Here is a 12275-nt window from a genome sequence, read left to right as displayed (position 1 = left end):
CGCTCCCGAGCAGCGCATTTTTTAATCAAGGACATCTCGGTCAAGCAATGATAAACGGTGCTCTGACCCTTTCTAAAACCTGCATGTTCAGAAGTCAGAAGATTTATGTTGTCTGCCCAGTCCCTTCCAATTCTGTGATTCTTTGATATAACATTAATCAAATGTCAAGCAGGTTTATGGGATGGTAGTTAGGTGGGTCATCATAATCACCTTTTTTTTTGTCTATGGGTACATTTATACTTTGTTTCCAGTTAATAGGAATTAATGGATATTGCATATGAGCTATCTATTTCAGTGAACAATTCTGCCAGGACAGAAAACCACATTGGGTATTTGATTCAAAAACCTCAGGTTGGGATCCAGTCTTCTCCTGGTGCTTTGCCACAGGTCAGAGAGGCAATCAGTGTTAAACATTTGGAAGATGTTGCTGGATCCCAAAGAGGGAGTCAGTCAGAATACATGGCCCCCAAAACTTAAGATGAATGAGAAGATATTTGATTATAGAGTACAGAAAAATGTTGAAACCAGGTATTGGTTGAGATGTTAGAGACTAAAGTGGTGGGATTTCCAAACAATGCTGTGGGCAACCAATTCCCAGAATCTTTTATTATTTTTGTGAGAAATAGAAAGACTCAACTCCTCCCACATTGATATTTTGGAAGGGGAGTTTTTTTCCTTCTCAAAAAAGCTTTGTATAGGGAATGAAACTGAAGCAGTGCTTGCCCTGATTGGGCAGATATTGTTAGTCTAACCTCGATTTGAATTAGCTGCAAGGTTTGCCTCAAAAATCTCCAATCCTGATCAATCCAAGATTCCTGTTGTGACACCCAAGAAGGAGCTTTATCTGTAGATAACAAGAAGTTAAGAGATGGGTAAAAGTCAAAAGGGAATCAACATTAGAGTCACCATTAATAATCTGCTGTCTCAGGGCAAATATGGTTCCTGAATTAGGAAAAACATCCATTACGTTTCACTTGGACAGTCCATTTCTGACATTTCACGGGGAATATATTCATCATACTAGAATTTACAGGTGGGAGAACTGCATCTTGGAACATAAATATTAATGCATAAAGTCACTCCCACCTGCAAGCCAAAGGTGTTAGAGGTGTTAAAGATGATGAGTGATCCATCGGAGACCTGAGTGCTAGTAGCCTCATGATCTGTTGATCTGTTGGCAGCCTTTTCAAATTAGAGCCACACATCAAGCCTGGAGCAATATAATTCAGAGATGTTCTTTCTGGGTCCTTGGACCTTGCCAAACAGTTCACTAGGATATCTTGGTTGGTACCAGACCGTACACAAAATGATCTATGATTTAAAAAAGGTTTATTTGCTTTATTGCTGCTCTTGCTGAGGATCAGATTTAAAACCAATTTTCCTGAGGATATGTACTTCAGAGGCAGTTCTTTGGTTCAATACCACTGACTATTTTATGTATTTGTTTGTTTGTTTATATGCCACCCTCCCTTTTGGCTCAGGGTGGTTTACATTACAACTTATATGGTACAGTATAGTAAACATCCAATATAGAACTTATTTAACAGTGAAACTTGTCAACAGTGTAATAACAATGATTCAGTAATAATAATAACAGTAATATGGAACAACAACTCAATAACAATAACAACAGTTTGCTTTAACTGCACTGTGATCTGACTTTCTGTTAGTGCAGTTTATGGGGCTTCTGGTTGGTGATAGTGGCTTATTCACTCATCTTGGCCAAATGCTTAGTGAAAGATCAGAGTGCCCATGGACTGGAAAAGGGCTCACATCCCTTACCTGAATCAGGGATCTCCTGCCCATCTCATGGAACATCGTGATGGAATGGACTGTAAATGTACCCCACACACCCTTCATTTATAAAAGCATAAGAAGGATGGTAGGCTGCTTAAAAACCTGTGCAATTCACTGACCCAGTCTGCATAAAATCTTTTATTTCTATTACTCCAATGACCCAAGAGTGTTGGATAAAATATTTAAAATAGATGAAGATAAATAACTCAATGTTATTTATCTTCATATATTTTAACCATTTTATTCATTGGATTATTAGAGTATTAGTAATACAAGATTTTTTGCAAGCTAGGCTATATGATTGTTTTCTCAGAGCTACAGAGAACTGAATGTTATTATTATGATAATTAAATTTATATGTCCCTTCCTCTCTGGAAATTTACAACAGTACTGGTTACGCAAGTAAAATAAAATACAAATTTGAGAATCTGAATAATGTCATAGGTTTAAAAGCATTAAAATCCAAAATCAACCACTGGATTGCCGGATTCTCTCCTTCCTGTGGGATCACAAGAACCCTAGTTGGAATCTGATTTGGTGGGTTTCCAACAATGAGGCCAACAGTTCCAGATATTGTTTTGGCATCAACCATAGTCCTTTCTTTATAAGATCATTCACAAGGAAAAGTGGCAACTGCCACTAGTTGTTTTTCTCATCCTCCGTTCTTAAGCCTACTTGCACTTTAGGAGCATGTTAAGAGAGCCAGCGTGTAGATTCAGTCATCAGGACTGTAGAAATATGTTCAGATGTCCAGTATAACATGAGGTTCAGAGTTCACTTGGTATCTTGGGTCTGTCACTTTCATCCAGCCTAACCTAGCTCCTTTTGCCTCTGTTAGAAGTACCTACCTGTAAAAGAGATCCTCCACCTAATGGCTATTTCACTGACCAAAAGGCCCAGTTTGCTTTCAATGAGAGAACAAGATATAGATGTCAAATTGGTTTCACAACTCGAGAAGGAAGTGAAGAAGGAGAGACACAGTGCCTTAGAGAAGGATGGACACCAAAACCAGAGTGTGTCCATAAGTAGTTCAATGACTGGAAAATTCTGTGTTCTTTATACATTACCAGTAAAACGGGTGAAAACTGCAAAACTTAGAAAAGTAAGTAACAGCTTTAACTATTAGCTGTCAAATATCCATCAAAGGTGACTAATAGAACTAAAAAGCCAGTATAGTAAAGTGGTATGTATGTTGAGTTGGGGAGACCAATGTTCAAATACTCACTCAGCCATCAGCCATCCTAGATGGATTATTTGGGGCCAGTCAGTCTATTATTTGTAGAAAAGCTCCCTGTAGTGGCCAAAAATGCATGCTATTTTTGGCACATAAACTTCCCTCTGTGTGTTTTGCAAATATGATCATGCTGATCCATTCAAAAGTAAAGGTTTATTGCAATAATTAATTAAATTCTTACATTAATTAAATTCTTACAATTCTTTCAGGCCAAGGACAGGGATCCAGACTGTTTATCTGTGATAGTTCTTTGGTAGAGACTACTGGCATTTTTTTTCTTTTTCTGTGTAATTTATTCGGATCTGAGAAGAAAATTTCTGGATCCTCACCTGGATAAAGAGCCTGTTTGCTCTTCTAAATATCCTTTAAGGACTGTTAGTAGACTTGGGTTTCGTATAATATTAAACGAGTGTACATATACAGCTGCTGTAATTAAACATGGTTTGGTTTTTGTTATATCACTATCTTTTTCTGGTCAAATAGATGGGATGATGATGATGATGATGTCATCCGTTTAGTCGTATCCAATTCTCAGGATTCCCATAGATGAGATATGCAGCAGTAAACTTGATGGCTGACTATTTTAGTATGCTCTAAGTGGGGTTGCCCTTGAATATGATTTGGAAACTGTAATTGCTGCAAAATAATCTTGTGGCGCAAAGTGGTAAGGCAATAGAAATGTTGTCTGAAAGCTCTGCCCATGAGGCTGGGAGTTCGATCCCAGCAGCCGGCTCAAGGTTGACTCAGCCTTCCATCCTTCCGAGGTCGGTAAAATGAGTACCCAGCTTGCTGGGGGGTAAACGGTAATGACTGGGGAAGGCACTGGCAACCCACCCCGTATTGAGTCTGCCATGAAAACGCTAGAGGGCGTCACCCCAAGGGTCAGACATGACCCGGTGCTTGCACAGGGGATACCTTTACCTTTACCTTTATCGCAGCCCACCTGCTCTTGTGTAACCCATATAGTCATCTTGGTTTAGTGATTAAGAGCAGAATCTTCTAACTTGGCAAGCCGGGTTTGATTCCCCTATCCTCCACATGCAGCTAGTCACAGTCCCGATAGAGTCACAGAGCAGTCTTGTCAGAGCTCTCTCAGCCCTCACCTGCCTCACAGGGTGTCTGTTGTGGGGAGAGGAAGGGAGGGCATTTGTAAGCCTCTTTGAGTGAAAAACTTATTATGAAAACAAAATCTACATCATAGCACACATACTTTACAATGTATACATTGCAGTCCCAAGCAAAGTGCTGGTAACTTCACAATCTCTCCCAGCATCAGCTTCACCCACTAAAGCAGAATGTTCTGTTTATTTAGACCCCTGCAAGGATATGTCCCACCACTGCATGTTCATGGACATTTTCTATTATAGAAGGGGCTTCCAGAGGAAATCAGATCTATGTTTCTTACAGTTTTAGAAGACTTGTAAAATAGAACTGTTTAAGAGTCTTTGGCTCTTTAATTGTTTTGTAGGTACATTAAATTTATTTTTTTTCTGATGGTTTTTATTTTGAGGGTTTTAGAGTTGTATTTTTGTACTGTTTTTATTGTTGTTACCTGGACTGTAGGAGAAAGGCAGGATTATACATGCGTTTAATGAACAGTTTGTTCACAATTCAAAACAAATGGTGTTTCAAATAATGCTATGGATGTGGTAACATTCAGCACAGTTAGTGATGGACTAGCTAACCATTTGGTACATGTTTAAAATGTGCTTGGCTGGTTGGGTTATATATATCCCAAGATTGTAAAAAATCAGGCCATGTGTCATGCAAATGGCTACATTTTAAATATATGTTTTGCATTTACACTGCACAGCCAATGGAATTGCTCACATAGGCTCATACTTGGAATCTGTACACCGCTGTAAAACAGTAAAGCGTTCTGGGGCGGGATGTGTCAGGGATGAGGAAGGGTCTGGATTGGACCCTTCCTCAGGACAGACAATCGCTTTGCGCCTGCCGATTGGTCCCTCTGATTCCCAGCCCCAGCAACTGCGAGCCGCGCGCAGCGCGGCTCGCAGTTGCTCCTGGCCTGACGCGGCGTCAGGCCGCCACCTCAGACAGCCGCCGCCCAAGAGAGTCGCTGCCGCCGTGAGCCCCGCCGCCCGACAAGGTCAGTTTCTAGCGCCCGCTGTATTCGTCATACAGAGGGCTTTATTACTAGTTAAGTATAAAAAGGTAAAGGTATCCCCTGTGCAAGCACTGGGTCATGTCTGACCCTTGGAGTGATGCCCTCTAGTGTTTTCATGGCAGACTCAATACGGGGTGGTTTGCCAGTGCCTTCTCCAATCATTACCGTCTACCCCCCAGCAAGCTGGGTACTCATTTTACCAAACTTGGAAGGATGGAAGGCTGAGTCGAAATATAATTATGCACAAATTATTTGCAATTCAGTTTACAAGAATCAGTTCATACGAATGGACCTATCTTTGGGAGTCTGACAGGCAAACTGGATTTGTATTCCAGAAATACTATCATAACAAGACAACTCTTGCTAGATGCAAACCACTCTGGGAAAGAACTAATTAGCACAAGGGTGAACGCATTGTTCATGGACCTTTCTATCATTGTATCGTGATACTAACATCTTTCAGATCCCCTGCTAGCTCTAACATTTCCACCATGTTGATCCCTCAGATTAATGATGGGTGTAGTGTCTGTGATCTAGTTTAGTCCATTCCTGATATCAGTTCCTTCATGCATCTGGTCTCAGAGGGCTTTCTTGTACAGAGGATTTAAGTAGATGAACTGGAACTATATAAAACACAGAGCTGGTCCTTAATAATGTCCTTTTTTTTTTTCTTTTTTTTAATAATAATTTTATTGTTTATTGTTATATGAAGCATTTACAGAAAAGTTGTAAAGAGAAAGCGACCAGTTGATATGGTTTGCCATCTCTTTTAACATAGATATTTAGTTCTCATCACATATTATTCCTAGTCTAGAAGTTTTTACCATTTTTCTTAGCCAAGTGATTGTTAGTACATATGAGATCTATTATAGGAATACATTCTGTTATTATCTTAAATGATATTAGGTCAGTCTCCTTCATAAGTTGGCCCTAACCCAAGAATTACTACTGTTGTCTTGTTAATGCCTATAAAATATGGTTTGTCATCCTCTTTTGGCATACATATTAACATACATATTCAATTCCCATCGCATATTAATCCTGATCTAGGAGTTATTACCATCTTTCTTAACAGAGTAGTTGTTGATACATAGGAAGGTATAATCTATTATAAGGATATATTCTATTATTGTCTTAAGTGATATAAAGTCAGTTCCCTTCATATATTAGACCTGTCCTAAAGGTTGCTACTGCTTTTTTTTTTCTCACAAGAAGCCAGGAGAATACTCCATTGTTCAGCTCATCTTTCAGGTGGTCGCAGAAAATGAAATTGTATTTTTTTCCATAGTAGAGTGTTTCTGATTTTCCTTCTGTCAGGGCCAGAGAAATCTCTTGCTTGATTCTTGCTTGTAATCGCCTTTGAGGGGGCTCTGAATCCTTTGTCAATCTGGATCTCTTCCTCTGGTCGCACAGAAGTATCTCCTGATAGCTTCCTAGTTGCTGTCGCTTTTGAATAGACTCTTTTTATTTTGCTGATCCAAGTCATTTCCTGCTCTGAATAGACTTCCAGGTTTTTGGTGCTTTCCTTCCATGAATCTGTTTTCCCAGGTTCTTTAAAGATACTTTGGGTTTTTACATCTCTGGCACTCTCTCCCTCCAGTTGATTAACTTCCAGACATTGAAGTTTCACTTGATTTACTGTTAGCTGAGCTGCGTCATCAGCTGGTCTCTCCGGATCTTGGGCTCCATCCAAAAGCTCCCCCTTAGTCCCACGAATTTCCTTTTCCAGCTTATTGACTGCTTTCAGTATCTCTGAGTTTCCTTTGCATAACAAATGAAAAAGCTGTGCCTTAGTTAATTCTTCCGTAGTTCTAGTCAGTCACAAACTATAAACAGAAAGTCTCGTGAGGTCTCGCGGGAGCACGAGCGATCCCAAATTATCAGTTTGTCGATCTCCGTATCAAGTCAAATTCTCCCACTGAACGTTCACCCATAAATCTTCAAGGCACTCTCTTTGTTTGGTTAATGGGTGTAATTAGCTGGGAGTCTCTCACTCGGGAAAGGAAGGAATTCGCTTGTAAATTGGTTGAGGGGGGGGAGGGAAGAGCTTGTGAGAGGAGAGAGAGAAAAGCCAGAAAGCTTTCAATTCTTACTGTTGTAGGTTCCAGCTTCTGTCAGCTTCTGCTCCTATCGATCTGGTAAATGATGATCTGGGAAGAATGTGAGGTCGGCTGGTTGTTTCAAGCTTGTAAAGTTGTTTGCGACTAAGACGCCATCTTGACCTTGAGCTCAAGCCGCTATTAATCCAGGGAGGTCTTGCTTCTCCCTACGGATCTGTAGGACCCTCAGGTCACCGTTCCCGGTTCCTGGGGCGACCGGTGAGCAGATTTGCGTATCTGTTCAGGTCAGCCAGGTGCATAAGCCCCTGACCCTCGGCATGGCTTAAGAGCTGAACTGAAGTCCAGCTTTCTTTATGGCGCCCCTGGTGGTTTTCCTCAATAATGTCCTTTCTTCTATCTTTCAGAGACATGTCAAAAGCCAACTGAATGGAATGTTATCATCAGCACAACCAAATCAATTTTCTTCTTGGGGGAAAACCTGCCCTACATGTGTGAAGATGGGTATGAAACCATCAACAAAGCTTTAGAAGATAAAACAACGTGCACAGTGAATGGATGGCGCCCAATGCCTCAATGCCAACGTTAGTTCATAAAATACGATTGTTGTCGAATGCAATCACCAGCTTCTCTTTATCCATTTATTTATTTGTTTGTTATTGTATTTGTTGAACACCCCTCCCAGGCCATGCTGCCTCATGGTGGTTTACAGTAAAATTATTAAAAAATGTACCAACAAAGATGCTCGCCCCTTATGTGAAACATCTACATAAGGAGCAACAATCTTTGTTCCTTCCCCCCTCCGTCCTCTCCCCCTCCCTCCTCTCCTCTACCCCACCCCCCACCCCTCTCTTTACCTGCTGACTCTGCAGAGGGCGGCATGGCTTCGGCAGCTCAGCAGGGGCGGGGCCAGCCCAGCAACGAGCAGCGCTGCTCGTTGCTGGGCTGGCCCAGCCCATGCCAGTCTTCTGTGGCTGTGCCAGCTCTCTGGAGGGCGGGCACAGCTTCAGAAGCACAGCGGGGGTGGGGCCAACCCATCAATGAGCAGCGCTGCTCATTGCTGTGCTGCCCCCCCACCACCACCGCCAGTCTCCCGCGGCTGCCTTTGGCCTCCTCGGATGCCTGGCAACAGCGACGCCAGAACACTGAGTGTGCCTCAGTGCTCTGGTGCCACTGCCCATCCACTGGCATGGTCCCTGGGGGCGAGATGACGGACATCACGTCCATCTACTGCTTCTGTTTGGGGGACCCCGCTAGTAGATGTTTCACATCAAAAAGCCATAAAACAGAAGAAATATATATAATCCCATGGACTGGCAAAATAAATCCTCCCCACCCCCTCTTCTCTGTACACCCAACTACAGCCACCCAATCACCGTCTTGGGAGGTAACACCTACCCAGATGACCAGCAAATAGGGCCTATATTGGGAGGACCCGATCTTCTTAGCTTGGCCTCAACCAAATGCTGGTGGGCCCTTAGCTCTTCTGTGGGGGCTCATTCCACCAGGTTGGGGCCAGGCATACCTTCCAAGAGCCAATTGCACTTTCTGGGTCAGATATAGGGGAAGGCCAGCATAGAATGAGTTACAGAAGTCTAGTCTGGAAGTGACCGTAGCATGGGTCATAGAGGCCAGGTGTTCTGGGGACAGGTAGGGTGGTAATAGCCTCACTTGGCAAAGATGAAAAAACACCACTTTCTAGAACAAAAAGTTTCCCCTGACATAGCTGCTCTTTGACTAAAGGAATAATCTGAAATTAAACTTTTTAAAAAATATATAGATTTATCTTCTCTCAGTAAAAGAAAGTAGTAATACTAAGTTTATGAATGAAAGCATCAAAAGTCAACTGAAAGCATTTTCATTATACTGTACACAGTACCATGTAGGTGGTAATGCAGTTTCATCACTTATTGTCCTGTGACATAAGGCATAAAGGAATTTTCCCCAAGCGTTGGGTTGCAGACTCCTAGGTGGGGCCGAAAATTCTCTCCAGTCTAAGAAATCAGATCCTGCATCAGAGGGCATCTCTATGGTATCATTGTGTGCCATTTTGGCTGCTCACATTTTTCTCCTCTGCCCTTTCCAGAGTGTAGGAGGTTGTCTTCCAAAACAGGCAACTTGGCCATTTTAGGAAGGAGCTCAGTGGAGGTATGATGCTTGCTCTTCCTCAGCCTCCTGGGGGTTATCAACCAAGGGTAAAGCTGCCTGCCAGGTATCTGCTGTTGACCTTGACAGTCTAGAAGTTTCATTGACTGGTAAAAAGCTGGCAGCTTTCTCAAGCCCAAATGGAGCAAAGCGTGCTATTTGGGAATGGAGGAGGCAACACCAAACTCAAGCAGGGATGCAGCAACTTACTGCTGCTTTGCACTGAGGGATTCTCCGTTTTGATTGTGCCTTCAGAAAAGCTACCTTTCCATTGTGTCATCTGTAAGGGAATATAATGTTTTGTTTAAATAAATGACTTTATATTGCTTGTTCAAAGAGGTGGTGGGCTGACTGCTCATTTTAAACATTTGCGAATGCACAATGTAAATGGCTGAAATCAATGTTTGGTCTGTTCTTGTGTTCATTTGTTATTTTAAATTAAATAAGTGGGTAGAAGAAAGGCTTGTACTAGCAAGGAATGATTTGCTTCAAACTGGACTCTCATTTTGTAATAATGTTTTTGATTGCTTGGCAATATTTTAAAAACAGATGAATTTAAACAAGTTTTCCTCAAAAAATTATTTAGAAATACTATGTGAAGGTCTTCTTCTGGATAATGGGGATGTTGAGCCAAGAAAGGACCGGTACGTGTTCAACGATGTAGTACAATTTAGCTGCCGTGCAGGAGGCGTAAGAGTTGGTCCTGTTTCTGCTCAGTGTTACCAATTTGGATGGTCTCCACCACCCCCTATCTGTAAAGGTAGGTATTTTTACAGGCTCTTTAGCAAACCCAGACTGAAATGTACTTGGTAGTATTATAATTGTTTTGGCTGTATTACAGTATTTTGTCATACAAAGTAATCCATTTACCCAGCATATAGTTGTTTGGGGTTTGGTGATGTGTTTAGTCATTCTAGAATATGATTAGGTAGCCTTCAAATTGCCAGTTAGCACTGAGTGAATTTTCCCAGGCTTGATTCAGAAGTGGTCCAGATATTTTTGAACAATTTTGTTAAACTGTAGGGATGGGGGCCATTTTTGGAATTCACAGATAATACATTACGAAGTGCCAAGTTATGATACCATGCATATAACCATTTGGCAAGCTAACAAATGGTAAGCTACTTGCAAGTATCATCCTACTAAGTGGGGAAGATTATTTCCCTAGATTTTTGACCTGATACGGAAGTGTGATATAATTCCCCTAAAAGGATGATACAGATGATGAGCTCACCAAATATTTAAATGCATATGGAGGTGTTTCATCCCTCGGAGATTACTCGCAAGTTTAATAGTAACTGCTGCTCCAGGTTTATTCAATGCCATTGTTTGGTGCCAGTAATATAAATCTGCCCCAGCCCCATTCTTCAAGATTAGAACTCAGTGCACTCAGCAGCAGTGCCTGAGGCAGTTGTGGACTATGGTACTAAACTTTCCTCCTTGGAAGTATGTCATAGTAAGACATGTGTTGAATGAACAAAGTCAGGCCTGGAATAATGTTTTCTTAGCTTCAGGAAACATCAGCTCTTGTCAGCCACCTAGCAACATTACAGACGGCAGAATTATCACTGATTTTCAAGAAGTCTATTCACATGGTCAGCAGGTAGAATACAATTGTAACCTCAAATATTCTATGACTGGATCACGGAAGATAGAATGTGTTGATGGACAATGGACATCTTTGCCCTCCTGTACTGGTAAGCTGTGCCTTCAAAAGAGATTTGTTAATGGGTGTAAGGGTGTGTTCTGAATGCTGTTGCTTCTCTCACTGATGCAAAAACAACAGAACTACTTTACGGGTACTTCTTTTCTGAGTAGGTTTATATACACACACACACACACACATATACACATATAACATCTGTTATAAATGCTATATAAAATTCTGAAATAAAAGTACTTGAATTATTCTGCAGCAGGGCATAACATTTGAAATAGTGTGAGCATTTTTGTTTCCTCAGTATGGCATTGAATCAGATGAACTTAAATGTCTAGGCTATTCTATAGTCTCAGTGTTTTATCTTCAGTACAGCAACAAAATGTACTGCATCAATAATTGCAGTAAATCTTGCAGATAATTTACAGATCATCTCTAGGCAGGCCAAGCTCTGAATTCCACTTGAAAGTTATTGTAAGAAAATCTGAAATGAAATTGCCTAAAATAATTACCTTCAAAATTCCGCTCTGCAAATTTTGATGATGAATATTATCCAAGTATTCTTTGTCACTTCATGTGAATGTTGAAGTTGAATTTTACATTTTAAAATTTAGGCATGTATGAGTATGCTTTTTGTTTTAAAAAAATTCTTTTTAGTTCTGTGCATGATCAGGGAGACTTTTTCCTCCATCTATTTTCTGTGACAAATTTCCCATGTCCATATTGGCATTTTATTGCATTTCTAGGCTGTGTAACTGATGCAAAAACAAGTGTCAATTCTAATGACATTATTTCTAACAAATTATAGTACTTTTCTTGAGAAAAAGGATGACTATAGCTTTGTTCCAAGTATGGAAAACCCTTTTAAAATATGCACTTCCAAATAAAAATAAACTTGTCAACAACTCTGGGGACATTCCTTGCAAATGTACTGAACTTTGAAATGGCTGGAGATGTTCAGAGTTACTTCTAAGTAGATGTGGCTATATAAAAATAGAGCCAGATCAGTTTTGACAGTCTCTCATGGTAGCCAGTCCCCTCATTGCCACTCGAGGCTTTTTAAAAAATTGGCAGTGGAGAATGGGACAGAGAAAATGGTGCTGATTTAACTGGGACTAGGAAGGTCCAGACTTACCAGTCCACAAAGGTGCCGCTCTGTCTTTTCTTCAATCTTTCTCACAACATAATAGCAAACCAATTTTGAGAAAGCTCTCAGGAATGTTGGGGACATTCAGAAGGTGCACAGAAGCACCACAA

At 41.0% G+C, this 12275-nt stretch overlaps 1 protein-coding gene across 5 annotated transcripts in view; it reads left to right on the top strand.

Annotated features, from left to right (window-relative positions):
* Nucleotides 1–12275, top strand: part of LOC143835311 (complement factor H-related protein 5-like) — a 74164-nt gene that overhangs the window by 30790 nt on the left and 31099 nt on the right. For all 5 annotated transcript variants that reach the window (XM_077332717.1, XM_077332716.1, XM_077332715.1 and 2 more), the window contains 3 exons: nt 7624–7800; nt 9948–10121; nt 10870–11058. In XM_077332717.1, the coding sequence (XP_077188832.1) occupies nt 7624–7800; nt 9948–10121; nt 10870–11058 (540 nt within the window). The remainder of the gene's footprint in view (nt 1–7623; nt 7801–9947; nt 10122–10869; nt 11059–12275) is intronic.

This window comes from Paroedura picta, chromosome 4 (assembly GCF_049243985.1).
Source record: "Paroedura picta isolate Pp20150507F chromosome 4, Ppicta_v3.0, whole genome shotgun sequence".
NCBI classification, from domain to species: Eukaryota; Metazoa; Chordata; class Lepidosauria; order Squamata; family Gekkonidae; genus Paroedura; species Paroedura picta.
The sequence above is the reverse complement of the archived record's forward strand: the minus strand, read 5'-3'. Positions and strand labels throughout refer to the sequence as shown.